We start from the raw sequence: 18,545 nt of genomic DNA, 5'->3' as shown, positions 1-18,545 counted from the left end.
AGTAATTTAGGTATTTCACCATTTCTATGCATATGCATCAGCAAATCTGAAGAAAGTCTGTGTGGGGCGAGGTCAAAACAGATGTCACTTAACACAGTCCAACGCTGCAGCAAGAACTGCAACCTGAAGCTGTATTACGCAAAGAAAAAAAATCATAAATCAAATCTATACAGAAATACAACCAAGCTCTCTGGGCACAAGCTCATCTCAGTTAGACAAAAAGAAAGTAGAAATGTGTGCTGTGGTCAGATGAGTTCCTGTATCAGCTTTGGTTTTCAGATGGTTGGTTGTGCTTGAAGACCTCTACTTTAAAAAAAGTAAAAAAAAATTCCCTGTATATTTCAATTGAGAATTTAAAGCATTTCCTGATTAGAGTTTTTTTACAGGTCCTTTGGTGTGTGCAAGCCCCTGCTGTGGACATTCTACCAGTCGGTTGTAGCCAGTGCTCTGTTGTACTCTGTTGTCTGCTTGGGCAATGGATGGCTGGCTCAGTCATTGGAGTTAAGCTGGATTACTTGGAAACTGTTTTGGAACGTAGGACACTTTATAAACATTTAACAATCTTGGACAATGCAGCACACCCCCTCCACTCAACAGTGAAGGCACAGAAAAGTGTGTTTAGCAAGTGGCTAAACCCGTTAAGCTGTGCCAAAGAGTGGCATGTGAGGTCTTTTTTACCCTCTGCCATCAGACTCTACAATGAGTCTCTTTACAGTCGGGGCAGCCAGACCCAGTGGCGTAACTACAGGGGGGGCAGGGGTGGCAGGTGCACTGGGGCCCATGGCAGGAGGGGGCCCTCCATGAACCACCCACCTCACTGCCCCCCCCCCCCCCCCCCCCCACTGGCTGCACGTATTATGCATGTATTATGGCAATATATATATATATATATGAAATTTGTTGAGGGGGCCCAAAATATTTTTTTTTTTTGCACTGGGGCCCATGAGCTCCTAGTTACGCCACTGGTCAGACCTAATGTTGTTGGACTGATTAGGGTTGATTTTTTCCTAGAACTTACACCACTTATACACTGACGTCTCTATATTACCTGTCTTATCAGTCTATCTATAAATCATCTGTCTATCTATAGTTGTAAATAGCAACTTTGATGTTCCCAGGAAGGTAAGCCCCTGTGATCTGATGAGAAACCTATAACTAACTATAAATAAGTGCTTATGATATACACTGCCAACAGTAATCACATTTCTTCATTGTTAGCATGATTTATTTATTTAGTGTAGTCAGGGCTTTGCTGTGTGAGATGTGTGTAATGCTCAGTATGAAAAAAGGCAGCGATTCCTACTTGGTACAAAATAAGTTAAGCCAGTTTAGCATTTAAGCACTAAATTAATCATATCTGAAATAACATCATAAATCCAACATTTACCAACTCTTTCAATGACAAAAAGCTTGTTTTTAATCAAGTAAACATCTGCAGCATGAGCTCCAGTTTTAATAGAAAATCACTTTGTCCTAATATAACTTAATGCAGTATCTGACAGACAAAATTACACACAATTTGTCTTCATATAATGGGTTCCAAAAATATCTCATGTTGATCTCGGCTGTCCACTGGGAGCAGTCTAACTGGCAGATCTGTTAATTACACAGACATTTTTGAGGGTAAGTTGTCATGTAAACAAAGCAACTATTTACTCCATGAAATCTTAGCTTAGGCATTTTTGCAATTAGAACAAAAATATTTTTGACTATTTCACTAATGTTTTTGCTTCAGTGGATTCAAATGTGCACCTACAATAGCTATGTCTGTCTATAGATGTACTGACCACATGTTCACACATGTATGTATACTGGCCACATTATTGGTGATTATATGTATTTATTATTGTTGTTGTTGAGGGCGCATACAAGGTGCAGAGGTAGAGAGGTAGTGCAAGTTACCACTGCACCTCCTAAGTGCCTACAACAACAATTCATTCATTTATTGTCTGTATTACCACTGCTTTATCCTGGTCAGAGTTACGGTTGTGCTTCTGACTAGTGACACATTGATAATGACATTTACAAAAACACATTTTCTCTTGTGTTCTACTGCCTGAAGATAACAGGATTGTAACAAGCTCACCTGCTGTAGAGATCATGCCCTTCTGCCTTCCCAAATATGGCTGGCAGAGAGAGCATGGAGGCACAGATGACTGACATGTTAGTTTCTCCTAACTGACAGTCTCCGATCAGTTAAAAGATTTCTCCTTCAAATTTTTTCTAGCTCCTCTGGCAATCTGCTTTTTCTCTAGAACTATGATGCCAAGCTTGGTCCAGTCTGTTTTAATGCTGGAGTGGGATGGCAGCATTTTTTGTATATTTTTTCTGGGAACTAAGTCAGCATGTCGGCCTTTTTCAGCCTTCTCGACAGAACCGTTCTGCATGAGCAAGCTGCCCCAGAAGTTGGCATAATAGCCCTTTTCTAGAGCAAGCACCTTGTTACAAAACACGCTGGCCATGAGCTGCGCCAGTGGTCCCATTCGCATGTTACTGTCCCCATGTCATTTAAGGGTTCTCTACCTTTAATTTTTTTCTGAGAACTGAGTTGTTGCAGATGGTCAGAGTAACCTCTCTGACTGCTTTGTGACTAGTGTTTGTCACTCTTCTAAAAACACTTTGGGTAGGCTGCTTAGGTAGCGCAGCGGTAAAAACACACGCTAGCACACCAGATCTGGGATCTCGAATACATCATATCAAGTCTCAGCTCTGCCTGCCAGCTTGGCTGAGCAGCCACATGAACAACGATTGGCCTGTTGTTCATATAGGGGTGGGGAATTAAGCCGGATAGGGACTCTCTCATAACTAATGCAATTACGACCTCTGCTGGCTGATTGATGGCACCTGCACTTGGGTGTGGAAGGAGTGTGTTGATCAGGGTGTGTCTCTATGTACACAGAGCTGATCCACAGGCCTTTCTAGTGTGGATGACAAAATACATACGGCTGCTGCCCACATGTCGGAGGGGGCGTGGGTTAGCTTCATTCTCCTGAGTTGGGACGGCATTAGTGGAGAGGAAGCATGACGCAATTGGGCAATTGGACCCCCTAATGTCAGGAGAAAAAGGGGAGAAAAAGGGGAGAAAATGCATAAACAATATATATATATATATATATTAGGGCTGTCGAAGTTAACGCGATAATAACGCATTAACGCGATTTCAATTTAACGCGATTAAAAATAATAGTGCCGTTAACGCAAATTCTAGTTAATATTGAGACTTGACTGGTAGAACAAACGTTTTAATGTCGGACTTGCCACCGTTTTTCATTTGCGGTTTGTTAACATAATGTAACCGAGCGTTGTAGTGATGCACTTATAAAGAAATAAATACACGCTATATTCACAAGTTGTCGGGAGCAGAACACTTTTATTAACTTATTCTGTTAAGGTACCAAATACCGGAAAGCTGAGTCAAGCACGTTAGTCCATGCACTATGGAAGCCCCAAAGGGTCAAAACACACTCACTTCGTGTAGAAACGGCCATCAAACCATTGTCACAATACAACCACAGAAAAGTCTGTTACAATAACTACGCCTTATCCCACCTAAAGCACCGCTGATCTACAATGTTCGCTGATGGAGAAATTCTAAACTACAATCTGACATTTACTGCCTAGTATGTGAGTGAATAAAACTCCCTTACAGTTTTCTCTTGTCCCAGCAGTTTTTAACATCAGTACATTTAGCATAAAATGTGTTCACCATTTTAATTGTAACATTTCACTTAAAAATCCTTGTTTTCTATAACATTTACACAGATTTTTTTTAATGCGATTAATCGCGATTAACTATATGAAATTCTGAGATTAATCGCGATTAAAAATTTTAATCGTTTGACAGCCCTAATATATATATATATATATATATATATACACTTTGGGCAGGGGTTTTCAGCCAATTAAGAGGGTTTACAAACTTTAACCCCACCACAAACCTCCTTTACGCCCCATTGGCTTATGATTTAAGTCTACAGAATGAGAGGGGTTCCAAATAAAATAGGTAATCTAAAGACAGTCAATTATGGAATGTCAAAAAACCTTTATATTATAACTTTTACATTTCTAAGTAAGATTTATCTGCCTAGAAGTACTGTACATATTCATATTATTGATTTTGTAAAAGATATTCTTCATATGACTTCAACTGCATCTCAGGTGACCCCACTGCAGATTTCTATGCTTGCACTAGGCACTTTTTATATGGAAAGCAGGATTCACGTAGGATGTTTAACGCTGATATGGTTTAAAGCAGCCCACACAGCACACTTACTGTTGCCACAGTAATACTGTAAACCTGTAAACAACATAGTTACATAGTGGCTGGCTATAATGCTAAACAGCATTGTGAAAAAACAACCAATTTGCTTTTAAACTGCCTTTAAGAATTTTAAAATTGGCTTTAAGCTCTCAAAAACAACAATCCGACCTCCAAATCAGGTCTTTTCTTGCGTCTTGATTAATCAGGTAATAAAATCCATTTGTCCTTCAGTGTTTTGTCTGCATTTTGAAAGCAGATACATTTTGACTGTCTTACAGCTGACTGTTGGCAAAAAGACTGTCAGTGTAAATAAATCCTTATTTTCCACAGCTATTCCATAAAGCACGCTGTACAAGACAACCAAAACAACTAGAACAACTAGAAACCTAAGGTGCCTTATTAATCAAGCTCTTTTAAAATAAAATAATGGCCTTTCGCTCCAAAACCTAAAAAAGCATCTTGGTTATATCCACAATTTCTATTGACATCCACAGATCTGTATCTTGAATGTCCTCAAGTTCACTTAAGTAAATGATTACCTGCCCTAGGTGGTCATTCAGATATGAAAAATATTAGACAAAAAGTACACATAACAATGGTTTTTAAATAGTTTTTGGCCTGTGCTAAATTTTAAACAGTACAAAACAATTAAAATATGTATTTTTAAGTAACCCCAAGCCGTTTGATTGCTTTTTTAAATTTTATTACATTTTCATGTTTTATCATTGCTTTATGCTTGTCCGGTTTCTAAAGAATCACTGACTGCAATCAGTAACACACCCCAGACAGAACAGCAATCCATCCACCCCCTTTAGATTTGGCCAATCATGTCTGTAAGCAACATACTGGTTTTCTGCTGGCAGACTTATAATTTGTGTTTTTTTCCGGGGTCACTAGGAAACTGCCATGGATGAGCAAGCTGCTCCAGAGGGCCTTTTCTCTGATAGGCCTTTTCCAGAGTGAGCCCCACTTTTGAAACCATGCTGAGAGTGGGCTGTGACAGTTGGTGGTGTGTGGTGTGTCTTTGTTCTGGGTTTCCTCTTTAGCTGAGAACTTGGTTGTCACAGACACCTGATCAGCTTGCCATATTGTGACAACCGGTTATCATTTCTGTTATATCCCTTTTTTATTCACTTTCTCCCTTGTTGGCTGCAGATGTTTTTGAGTCTTTTATTTGTTTCTGTTATTTTTGGCCACCACTTTTATTTTTCCATTACACTTTTTTGTTTGTGGCTTTTTATCAGTTTTGTACTACCTTGGTTAAGCATACTGGTGCTGGCCTACATATACAGTATATTACATTTAATGGATCACATGTTTATGTGACATGTCTATGCGTGACTTCAAGGTAAAGGTCAGAGTTCACTGAACTTTAAACAGTGAAGAGATCTTTTTGAAGTACAGAGGAAGGCACAGAGGGTGATTGGCAAAACACTAGAAAATACACACCTCAGTGATACAGTATTCATACATACTTAGCCAATACAAAGGCAAATACAGTAAGTTTAAACACACAAACTACAGAGCGGTGACAAAAACTAGATAGGACTAATTATGTGCCATTACTATAATAAACAAGAACAGGAAATAATATAATTATAATACTACAATTAAGCAGCCCTAAGAGGGGCATTTTCTCTTTCTGAAGCTATCCATTAGAAGCTATCCACACCTCTTTAAACCTCTCAGTACTGTTAGAAAATTGTTATATGCCTGATACACTTTGTTAGATGTTTCTCAGGCTTTGTGGACTTTTAGTTACAGTTGCAATTAAAATTATTCCACCCCCCAAATTTACAAAGTTGGTTGCAATGAACCAATAAGAACCAATCTAATAAGAACACATTAAATACTTCAACACAACTTACATATAAAAAGTGGTGTCTTGATATATAACAGTGACTACTGCAGTCTCACAGTTATTAAACCCCTTCATGACAAGCATCTTTAGCACTTAGTAGCGCACCCTTTTGCTAATATGACCTGTTGCAAACGTGATGCATAGCCAGACAACAGCTTCTTGCAGCATGCCTGAAGAATCTTAACCCATTTACATGGGCAATTGCCTCCAGTTCACTAATATTCTAGGGTCTGTGTACTGCAACTGCTTTCTTTAAATCCCACCAAAAAGTTTTTATGGGGTTCAAGTCAGGCAATTGTAGGAACCAATCCAATATCTTCCTTCTGAGTATTGGACTGAAGGTCCACTGACACCCAGGCTTCAGCTTCCTCACAAAAGGCATTAAGTTTTTTTCTAAGATTTCCTCATACTTGATTGAATCCATCTAGACACTGCAGTTTTTCACTGCCAAAGGAAGCAAAGCAGCCCCAGAGCATCACCGAGCCACAGCCACACCTAAGGTTAGGCTGGGTGTTCTTTTAAGTGTATGCTTCATTCTTCCTTCTCCAGACATACCCTTGATCCACAGGCCTGAAAAGTTCCAGTTTTGTTTTACCATTATACAGAAAAGAATCCCAAGATTTCTGTAACTTATTTATACGGTTTTGAGCGTATTGACTTTCTTTGTGCTTTTGGGTCATTAAAAGTGTCTGTTTTGTAATTCAGTTATGGATAACTTCAGTGTTTAGTAAGTCTGAACTTGGGAACTATGCTTTCAAATGTATCTCTATAAGAATTCAGTGTATTTGCTTTCATTTTGAATACTTTTTTGCTTAAGGCAGTTATTCTTGTCCTAACTTTCTGGACTGTAATTTAGTCATATTTCTAACTTGCAATCAAACGTCACAGTCAATAAAACTTAAGCAAGTCCAGGTGGTTCTATTCAGAGAGTTGAATAATTCTTAGACCGCAGTAGTCATTTAAAGTGGAATTTTGTGTTTAATTTTTATATTAAACTATTTAAATGGTTCTTGTTTGATTGGTTTACTGCAAAGTGCTGAAAGTTCGTAGATTTTTTTCTCTCACTCACTTTCTTAACCGCTTATCCAATTAGGGTTGCGGGGGGTGCTGGAGCCTATCCCAGCCTTTCAATGGGCGCAAGGCACAGAGTTACACCCTGGATGGGGTGCCAGTCCATCTGGAGGGGGCAGACACACATACACACACATGCACACACCCATTCACCTATAGGGCAATTCAGTGTCTCCAATTAACCTGACTGCATGATTCTGGACTGTGGGAGGAAACCGGAGCTCCCGGAGGAAACCCACGCAGACACGGGGAGAACATGCACCCGGACTGCCCTGCCTGGGGATCAGTTTTTAATCATTTTAATTGCAACTGTAAATGTCCATATGATTCATACTATTTCACAGTACTACACATTTGCAAGTATGACTTCAGATCTATTAACAAAACGGCAGCTTTTGAGTTGATTCTTTCAGGACCTTCTGGCACTAGACAGAGAGAATCACAACAGATGACATCACTTAGAACTAATTCATCAGGATTTAAATTAACAGGTAGAATCTGTGCAGATGTAACAGCATGACTCCTTTCAGTCTGAAAGTTCCCAGGTTCATGTGTGGAGTTCTGGTTACTAATCATGTTTTGGTATTTTGACCTGCTGATTTTGAAAAATTACCCATGCAATCTACAGGTGTGCATGTGCATGTGTTCTCAGTCGTGTATGATTCTTCAAAATGCCTAAATAATTGAAGTCAGCACTTATAACTATTACAGCATCTATTCAATTGTGTGACCAATAAATTTCTGGCGCTCTGCTGGTGGTTCTATAGTGTTCTATACTGATTCATTCTGTGTGCTGCAGAGCCAGAGATAACAGGAGAGAATCATGGCTCATTTGCATAAGAAGAGCTGCAGGCACAATAAGATGGCTTTATCATATTACACCACAAGTGCACAAACCATGCCGTCCTCAGCACTATTTATAACCTCCACTGCTAAAAGGGACAGCAGCCTTTTTCCAACTAACAACTACTTTCTGCATCAGCACATCAAATGGAAACTCTCAGGATTCACAGGCAAACATCAGGGCACTCAGCCATTGACTACAGAGCACTCAGAGCAGAGTTCAATTACACATAGCAAAGGAAAGAGGAATGGATGGGGAAGTGGAGTGATGCAGTAACTGATACATGCAGGGATCCAAAGTGCAAGCATTTTACTCACAGGTGCTTCCGAAAAAGGACCTTATCAATAAACAAAGACCAAACACTTGCAGCCATGTGAAAGGCAGTTTAATTATTGGTGAGGGTTTTTTCATTATTAAAATAAACAAGCCATTAGGAAGCCTGAAGAACCAAAGAGTAGACATGATGCTTTGGAGAAACACTGTGCATATGGTCAACAAGAGTCAGAATCCACTTGTCACCACTTTAATAATAATACTATTAACAACAATAATAATACTAACCTAGATGAATCACACATTTTCTAGCTTTACATGCTTTAGTCCTCCCCCTTGGAGCATCTTTTGAACCATCCTTGTTGTGTACTTTACCCAGTTGCTGTTTGGTCATTTTACGTCTTCCAATAGTTTTTAATTGTTGGCAGTTGGCAGTCAATCCAGTCAGTGGAGTGTCATTTTCCACCCTTGGCTGGTCTATGGCTGTTGTCCGTAAATACTTCTTGACCTTGTCCTTATGAATTGCCGTCTTTATGTATGCAAGAGATTCACTGTATCCCTTTGCCAGTGAAGACCCTTCTTTTTCCCACTGCAAATCTTTTGATTGTAGTTACTTTTGAGATACTACTAGTCTTGTTCTTGTGACCCAGCTTGTCCTATTGCATGAGAATATTGATGACCACAACAATGTATTTATACTTTTCCTTATTATTTAAGATTTGGTTCAGGTAATCATTTAATCAGTACCTTATTAAATAGATTAAATGATGTGTGCCTGTAAAGGAATTCAACAGGCACTTGCATGGAATAGCTGTCAATTCTACTTGTCTGTCTGTCTTTTTATGTATCTTCTCTACTTAGAATATAGGCAGCAAAAGAAGAGCAAAAAAACTTCCAACACAAATTAGCTCTTTTTTAGTTATAGCAATATAGCACATAACAAAACATAACACCAGAAACAATGCTAAAAACCAATGATGAGGATGTTCACGGTAGCCGACTGCATCTTTTCACCTGTACGAGGCAAGTTCATATTGAGATCGGCGTACGGAAAGCCACGCACTGATCTCCATTACCCTCCATCTCTGTGCAGGCACCATCGGTCAGCCAGCAAAGGTTGTGATTGCAGTTATAAGGAATCCCTTCTGCGTCCAACTCAATGGACAAGCCAACAGACAATGTCCGTGTAGGCGGACATAGGCATTAAAATAAAAGAAACTTAATTTTAATGCCTATGTTTTTTTAACTAAATGTCAAGCTAAAGGTTGTCTATGGCTTATATTCCTTGATATTGATCGCCAAAACATGCAAGTAAGTGAACTGGCTGCTTTAAATTACCGAAGGTTATTGGGTGAATGTGTGAGTGGTCACCAATGTGACCCTTAACAAGATAAAGCAATGAGTGAAAATGCAGGGGTGGGTTAATTACAAACAGGAATTGTGAATGTCAGGTGCCAGCTAGTAAGAAAACTAGTAAGAAACTGTATTAATATTCTTCATTAATATGAATTAGCTGTACCACTGTGATTCTCAGAAATCTAAAACCAAATGCTCTACCAAAAAGAGGAAATCTGACCTCCATGCTGGTTAGGTTACACCTGTGAGTTCCACCAAACCAGCCATCACTGGAACACTGATCGATATCCACATCCTGCAGATTGATATCCAAACGTACAACTCCCCTGTGAGAGAAAGAGAGAAAGATAAAGAAGGTTCAGTTATGAGTTGAGAAGCCGAGTCAATCAGCCCAAATATTACATTTGTAAGTGAAATGTGGGTTTCACTGGTTAAATGCTTTCAATCCACAAAACTTGCATCAGGTGAAAAACATGTTGCCTGAAGCCTGACAGCTTCTATATAAGTGTGAAAGCTTTATAAGATGGAAACATTAAAGCCATGACAGATTTACAGCCCCGGTCAGCATGACACATGCTACAGCAAACCACACGACTAATGAAAATGAAAATGAAAGTGCCAAGGCCTGACAGGTAGTGACTGACGTTTGCTTCTATTAGACTGATGCAGATGTGCAGTCCAAAAATAGAACAGCATAAAAGGAATGCATTCAGGAAACATTGATAAATCAAACTGGCCCATCTTCAGGTAAAGAACATCTAGACAAAATAGATTTGTAAATGTTAGGTTGACTCTTTATAGATGGCTGTTCATATCTGATGATGAATCAGTTGCATTCTGACATTTGAAAATGCATTGCATGATTCAAAACATGTGGACCCTTTAGCTAGATAGTGTTGAAATAAAAGAACACATTAAAATATTCATTTAGAGCATTTATTCAACATTAAACAATGTTTACTATTTATGCTTTTTGTAGTCCATGAGATTAGATGTCTGGAGAAACTTGGGTGGGTGGGTAAAAAGTCTTATTAGGGCAGGACCAAACCCAGTAGTTGAAGCATGCTGTATTCTAAACTTCAGTCTACCATATTTAGTAACATGTCTAATTAGTACACTGCAAATAGCAGTAGCAGCAGGATGCAGAGTTCAGCCCAGACTTCACAATTCCAGCTCCTCCTGGGGTTTCTCCAGTTAATTACATACCAGTGTGAAAATTATAATTTCCCCAGTAAGTCTAGGGTCAGCCTGGTGGACTTTATCCGATGGGACATCGTTGTGAGATTCAAATTGCTCCTTTTGAATAGCAGCAGCTCAACTCTTGAGTTTCTTCCAGTCGGGCTATTGTGGACAGTAAGCCTAGCCACCCTTTAAAGGAACCCTATTTCTCCTGCATGTTTCTACTACCTTGTTCTTTTAGCCATTGCCCTCCGCAATGTTTGTTGCATTTAGTTGTTTTAAATGTTTAAACAAAAATCATGTAAAGCAAGTTTATTTTAACTGGGCAGGTTGTGCCTTGACACCAGTGGCGGCTGCTGGTCTTTCAAAGAAGGGAAGCTCATTGTCGGCTTACATCATAAAATTTGTCAATTTATTTATATATAAATTCTGCCCTCTGTTCCTTTTCAAGAAAATGGCCTGAAATGGGTTGCAGTTTGTCTTTCGACTTCACTCGCAAAATCCGCGATGGGACTGAAGCTCCCAGTGATAGCTGTCAATCACAACGGGATTCAGCCTTTCCACTGATCCTCCAGTGATCTTGCAGAAGCTCAGCATCCAGACCCGCCCACAGCTCCATTCACCCCCAGAGACGCTCAGCGTAAAATCGTGGCATTTATCCAATGACCGGCGAGTTTCGAAGCAATGAAAAAACCCCTCCCATGCAGCCCCATAGAAGTGAAGAGACGCTCAGCTTCTGCGGGTAAATGCATTGAGACGCCGGGAATGTATGAGAAGTTCGAGTCAGTCGATTTGTGATAAGTAGCTGATTCTGTGGCTCTACGTGTGCGAATCTGAGCCCCATATACATCTGCCTTGTGCAGGTGAAAAGATGCAGTTGGCTACTGCACACATGTCGGAGGGGGCGTGTGTTAGTCACGGCTCTCCTCAGTCAGGAGTGGAGATCAGCATTAGAAGAGAACGTGGAATGCAATCAGGTAAGTAGAGAAAGAAAACCCAAAACAAGCTGAGGACAGAAAAAACAAGCAACAACCGGTGGGTCTAAACATCGGGTCAGCTCAGGAAAAAGGGCTGTCACACATCTTGCTTGTCCAGGGCAGTTCTGTCATGATGCCGTTATGGGGTCGGGGTTATGACACCGACTGAGTACATAAAAATAAAATATGCTGGTATCTAAGTGGGCAGAAAACAGAACGGGACTGAATCCATTATTATGGTTCCACAGAAAGCAAGTTGCAAACAGATGAGCTGGAGGAAGAAACCATGATAAACAAAAACACTTCCACATGGAGCAAATTAATTTTCAGCAGGACTGTCAGTTAGGAGAAGGCAACATGTCAGTCTTATGCTACTCCATGCATCTACTGCAGACCAAATTTGGCAAGGCAGAAGGACAGGAATCCATGTGCTATGTGTTTCTGCTTTTCACTGATTAGACTAATACATTTCTATGGATAAAAATCCCACTCATGTCTACCAGTGACCAGTCCAACTCCGGGGAGGCATAGCAGGTAGTGTGGGTGCCTCACAAAAGTGTGGACTGCTTCCCTGTGTTTGAATATACACCGATCAGCCATAACATTACAATCACCTCCTTGTTTCTACACTCACTGTCCATTTTATCAGCTCCACTTACCATAAAGAAGCACTTTGAAGTTATACAATTACTGACTGTAGTCCATCTATTTCTCTACATACTTTTTTAGCCTGCTTTCATCCTTTTCTTCAATGGTCAGGACCCCCACAGGACCACTACAGCTTATGTATTATCTAAGTGGTGGATCATTCTCAGCACAGCAGTGACACTGACATGGTGGTGGTGTGTTAGTGTGTGTTGTGCTGGTATGAGTGGATCAGACACCGCAGCGCTGCTGGAGTTTTTAAATACCGTGTCCACTCACTGTCCACTCTATTAGACACTCCTACCTAGTTGGTCCACCTTGTAGATGTAAAATCAGAGATGATCGCTCATCTATTGCTGCTGTTTGAGTTGATCAACTTCTAGACCTTCATCAGTGGTCACAGGACGCTGCCCACATGGCGCTGTTGGCTTGATATTTTTGTGGTGGACTATTCTCAGTCCAGCAGTGACAGTGATGTGTTTTAAAACTCCATCAGTGCTGCTGTGTCTGATCCACTCATACCAGCACAACACACACTAACACACCACCACCATGTCAGTGTCACTGCAGTGCTGAGAATGACCCACCACCCAAATAATATCTACTCTGTAGTGGTCCTGGGAGAGTCCTGACCATTGAAGAACAGCATGAAAGGGGGCTAACAAAGCATGCAGAGAAACAGATGGACTACAGTCAGTAATTGTAGAACTTCAAAGTGCTTCTATATGGTAAGTGGAGCTGATAAAATGGACAGTGAGTGTAGAAACAAAGAGGTGGTTTTAATGTTATGGTTGATCGGTGTATATATGGGTGCCACACATCACCAAGGTTCGGGGGACTCAATTTTATATCTTGCCTATTGATACTCTCTGTGGGGAGCATGGTATATGTTCCCTTAATCAGAGTGGGTTTACTTCAGGTACTGCCATTTTCTCTCACCCAGTAAAACATGCAAAAGGTGTGAATTAGTGTGAAAGTGGGAGGGTTTGTATTGTCCTTTCCAGAATGCATTCCTGCCTTATGCCATGTGTTTTCAGGTGGCAATGGCCCCACTGCAATCTTGGTCAGAGAAAAACTGGCTATTGAAGATGAAAAAATGAAGATGATGCAGAGATATAGAGATGTTTCTATTGCATTTTTTTGGACATAGTTCAGGCAGGAACATTGTGAAGCTGTAGCTAGTGGGGGTAAGATGGTGGCACACAGCCTGGGTTTGATTCTTGTCTGTGATTGCCTACTGTGAGTTTTGTATCTTCTCCTGTCCATATGCATTTTTACTGGGTACCTGAGTGTTCTCCCTCCTCATAAAACATGTAAAAGGTGGATTGGCTACTCTAAATTGCCCCTAGGTGTGATAGAATAAGTGAAAAGGTGAGTGCGATGGCCTGCATTTGATTGGAAGTCGGTCTATTCTGTATTCTTGTTTGCACCTAGTGTTTCTGAGAGGTGTTGGACCCACAGTGACCCCAACCAGAACAAAATCAGATAGTAGAGTTGAATAAATGCATATATAACTCTGTTTTAATTGATTACAATGGCATCTTTGTGGTACTTTAAGAGAAGTCAAGTGTGTTTGTCTGTTTAAATTATTCATGTCCTTCACCCCTTGCTGCTGCTGCAGATCGTTAAGACATCCCGTAATGCTCACGAGTCAATAAACCACCACCCAGTTTCACCTGTAATGAAGTAATAAAACGCCTCACAGACTGTAGGCAGCCGAGAGAGAGGCCATTAGTGCTAACAACCAGGAAAGAGCCAATAGACCCCCAACAGTCCCTTTACACTGTACTGGAGATACACATAGTAACAAAAAAGACACCATGCAGTGCCTTAATGGGGAACAGTCAGGTTTTGTTGTTTTTATTGTAGAAATAGCTTTTTAATGGTGGAGATTTAATAACCATGCAGGAAAAGAAAGAACTTTGACTCAGTTTAGTAGTTAGGTCCATGCAATGATGGCATATTAGGGCAACTGTAAAAAAAAATATTTTTAAGTTTCGATTTTGAGAATAAAGTCGAAATGATTATGAGAATAAAGTCGAAATAATGTCGAAATGATTATGAGAATAAAGTCGAAAATATTTCAAGATTAAAGTCGAAATGATTATTAGAATAAAGTCGAATTTTTTTCAAGATTAAAGTTGAAATGATTATGAAAATAAAGTCAAAATTTTTTCAAGACTAAATGAGAATAAAGTCTAAATTATTTCAAGATTAAAGTTGAAATGATTATGAGAATGAAGTCAACCATTCATAGTGATGCCATACGGCTTTAGCTTATCATACGAGTCCATAAGGCTCGGCTGAAGTACTGGCGACGACGCAGATGCCAAGCATACCGGTGGCGCACACTCTTCTAAATAAACTCAGTTTATTGCAAAGCCGTTTCAGCGACCTTATACTAATAACAAACTGGTGCTGATGTGCAGGAGATTGTGGATTTCTTTATTTGTGAAACCGATACGAAAGTATAACTTTACCAAATCATGAAAATCCGTCATTTTAACACAAGGACCTTGCTATGGCCCAAATATTTCGACTTTAATCTCGAAATCATTTCGACTTCAATCTCGTAATCATTTCGTCTTTATTCTCGAAATCATTTCAACTTTATTCTCGAAATCATTTAGTCTTTATTCTCAAAATCATTTAGTCTTTATTCTTGTAATCATTTTATCTTTATTCTCAAAATCATTTCAACTTTATTCTCGAAATCATTTCAACTTTATTCTCAAAATAATTTAGTCTTTATTCTTGTAATCATTTCATCTTTATTCTCGTAATCATTTAGTCTTTATTCTTGTAATCATTTTATCTTTATTCTCAAAATCATTTTGTCTTTAATCTCGAAATCATTTTGTCTTTAATCTCGAAACCCTTTCGACTTTAATCTCAAAATCCTTTCAACTTTAATCTCGAAATTGAAACTTATACGACTTTATTCTCGAAATCGAAACTTTTTTACAGTGGCCCTAATACGCGTCAGACCATGCCCTGTTTGATATAAGCACAAAGATTTGTTCAGTTTTTTTTCTGCCTCTTTTTGTTAATGGGATTTTAATATAAATTAATAAATTTTTATTTTAAAGGTTCTTGCATTATAAAACCTTTCAAAATAGAAAATCGCCAAATTTGTATTGACACAATTGGCTATGACTAAGAGGGGGATGGCTGAGGCCCTGTGATGGATTGGCGTCCTGCAGGGGTGTTTTGGTGCACTGAGCCCAATGATTCCAGTAAAACCGGACCCACTGCTTCCCTGACCAGGATAAAGCTGTAGTGAAATATGAAATGAAATGAAAATAGCCCAAAGTAACTGTCCTATTTAATGGTATGTTTGAAATTTCTAGAAATGCTTTAAATGAGAGATGCCAGTCCTGGCATAAACTTTCACTGCTATGCAGATGACACACAGCTGTATATATCAGCCAAACCAAATGATACTGACACAATCAGTAAGATAGAAGATTGTGTAAACGACATAAAAAACTGGATGTCGTGTAATTTTCTTTTACTTAATTCAGATAAAACTGAGGTTTTACTTGTTGGCTCTAAAGCTGCAAGAGACAAGTTGTCTAACCTGGTGCTAAACCTAAACACTTTCTCTGTTACTCCCAGCCCAGATGTAAAAAACTTAGGTGTCACAATAGATTCAGATCTCTCATTTGATACACACGTTAATAATATTACTAGAGTTGCTTTCTATCATTTGCGTAACATTTCTAAAATAAGAAATATACTATCTGTTAATGACGCCGAAAAACTGATCCATGCGTTTATAACTTCTCGGTTAGATTATTGTAATGCTCTTCTAACTGGATGCTCTGGTAGATCCTTAAACAAACTCCAGTTAGTTCAAAATGCAGCAGCTCGAGTGCTAACTAGAACTAAAAAATTTGAACATATTACTCCTGTTCTATCGTCTCTACACTGGCTGCCAGTTAAATTTCGCATTGATTACAAAATACTTTTACTAACTTATAAAGCGCTACATGGTCTGGCTCCACAGTATCTGAGTGAACTTATTAATCACTACAACCCAGCGCGTCCACTTCGCTCACAAGATGCAGGGTTACTTATAGTTCCTAAAATTAAAAAGACCACAGCTGGTGGAAGAACATTTTCTTACAAAGCTCCACAACTCTGGAATAATCTTCCTGCCTCTGTTCGGGATTCGGACACAGTCTCAATGTTTAAGTCTAGACTGAAAACATATTTATTTTCTCAGGCTTTTGATTAGTATAGACAAAGGTGCAGAGCTTGGGGGTTCTTGGTCATAGAAACTTGTGGTGATCAGGGATGTTGGGTTGCTGTCGTCCTGCCTCTCTTGTCCGATCACTCAGGTTTGATGACGGTGGGGAGATGGGCGCTGATGTCCTCTGAAAGCCTTCATGACCTTGTTACCTGCTCGCTCTCCCTTTTAGTTATGCTGTAATAATTAGGGCTGCCGGAGTCTAAAACTCTCTGTAAAACTGTTTGTCAACTAGCATTGTACATTATTAACTACATTCTCTGTTGTTTTACCCCGAGGGCATTCTGATGGAAACCTGTTTACCCGCCGAGGTTAAGGATTAAAGTCGAGACTGTCGGGACAACGATGCTGCTCCTGTCAGATGTGACGGGTCTGGAGTAATTGCAACGACAAGAAATCACTACAGACTTTATTGAAGACTAGAGCGGATAACAACTCTATTATTATTTAATTGTTTATTTATCTATTTATTACCAGTTATGACTTTTAGATCATTTAATTCGGTGTTTGTATGATTTGTGTAAATCGTGTATTTATTTAAAGTATCCTCCAGGCCACCCAAGAAGGATGGGCCCTGCTGAGTCTGGTTCCTCTCAAGGTTTCTTCCTGTAATTTTTAGGGAGTTTTTCCTTGCCACAGTCGCCCTCGGCTTGCTCAACAGGGGTTTTTGTATCTGTTGGTCCTGGATTTTGTAAAGTTGCTTTGAGACAATGTATATTGTAAATCCCAGTGTAATCCCACAGTCACTGTATTATGTAAAATAAAAACCACTCAAGTAAAGAGCATTGATTATTTTATTTATTTATGTTCACTAAATGCTTTCTTCTGTTCAGGGAAACACAGGTTCTGTAGCCTACCCAGAAACCCAGACATGTAAGGTGAGAATACACAGAAGACATGATTAAAATCCATTTAAAGACATCACACACTCACCAACTTACTCACTCATATACACCTAGTAGAGTTGCTAATCCATAAACTAGGTCATTTGTAGCTGTTTCTAGAGGTATGCACTAACAATACAGCTGATAAAAATAGGTAGGTTTTGTTTTTCTAATAAAATGGTAGGGAAATAGTATATAACATCAGATTTATGACATTTAGCAGACACTTGTAGGCACCTTACAGTTGTGACCAAATACAGTTTGAGCAATTGAGAGTCAAGAGCCTTACTCAGGGGCCAAACAGCGACAACCTTGCAGGGGGCTTGAAGCTGAGCTACCTCTGCCATACAATATTAAAAAAAATCTTAAAGCGATGACATGCTAATTGCAAAATATGACTGTAGATTTAAGTTTTGCACTTCAATAAGGTTCCTGACAATTAGAAATTCAATATGTAAGGATTTTAAAGCAACCTATGGCAACTTCAACAGTCAAAAGTTCAGTGTGAGGAGTAGATGCCACCACCACTCAGTCTAAGCCAGTTTGCAAAGACACATCATGTGCTATAAAAAAAACAAACCTGGAACCCTGAGCAACAGCTGAAGTTAAGTGGTCTGATGCATTTCCAAGGCATTTATGATGCATTTATAGACTTTCATACAGCTTGATATTCTCTTAATATGTACAGCGATCAGGCATACCATTATGACCACCTTACTAATATTGTGTTGGTCCCCCTTTTGCTGCCAAAACAGCCCTGCAACTGTGATGCACTGTGTGTTCTGACACCTTTCTATCAGAACCAGCATTAACTTCTTCAGCAATTTGAGCTACAGTAGCTCATCTGTTGGATGCACACGGGCCAGCCTTCGCTCCCCATCAATGAGCCTTGGTCGCGACCATGACCCTGTTGCCGGTTTACCACTGTTCCTTCTTTGGACC

At 39.5% G+C, this 18,545-nt stretch overlaps 1 protein-coding gene across 1 annotated transcript in view; it reads right to left on the bottom strand.

Annotated features, from left to right (window-relative positions):
* Positions 1–18,545, bottom strand: part of gpr158a (G protein-coupled receptor 158a) — a 128,035-nt gene that overhangs the window by 77,361 nt on the left and 32,129 nt on the right. The window contains exon 2 of the mRNA XM_062992017.1: positions 9,887–9,992. Coding sequence (XP_062848087.1) covers positions 9,887–9,992 — 106 coding nt within the window. The remainder of the gene's footprint in view (positions 1–9,886; positions 9,993–18,545) is intronic.

The sequence above is a fragment of the Trichomycterus rosablanca genome, chromosome 3, assembly GCF_030014385.1.
Source record: "Trichomycterus rosablanca isolate fTriRos1 chromosome 3, fTriRos1.hap1, whole genome shotgun sequence".
Lineage (NCBI taxonomy): Eukaryota > Metazoa > Chordata > Actinopteri > Siluriformes > Trichomycteridae > Trichomycterus > Trichomycterus rosablanca.
This window is presented reverse-complemented; position numbering and strand designations above follow the sequence as displayed.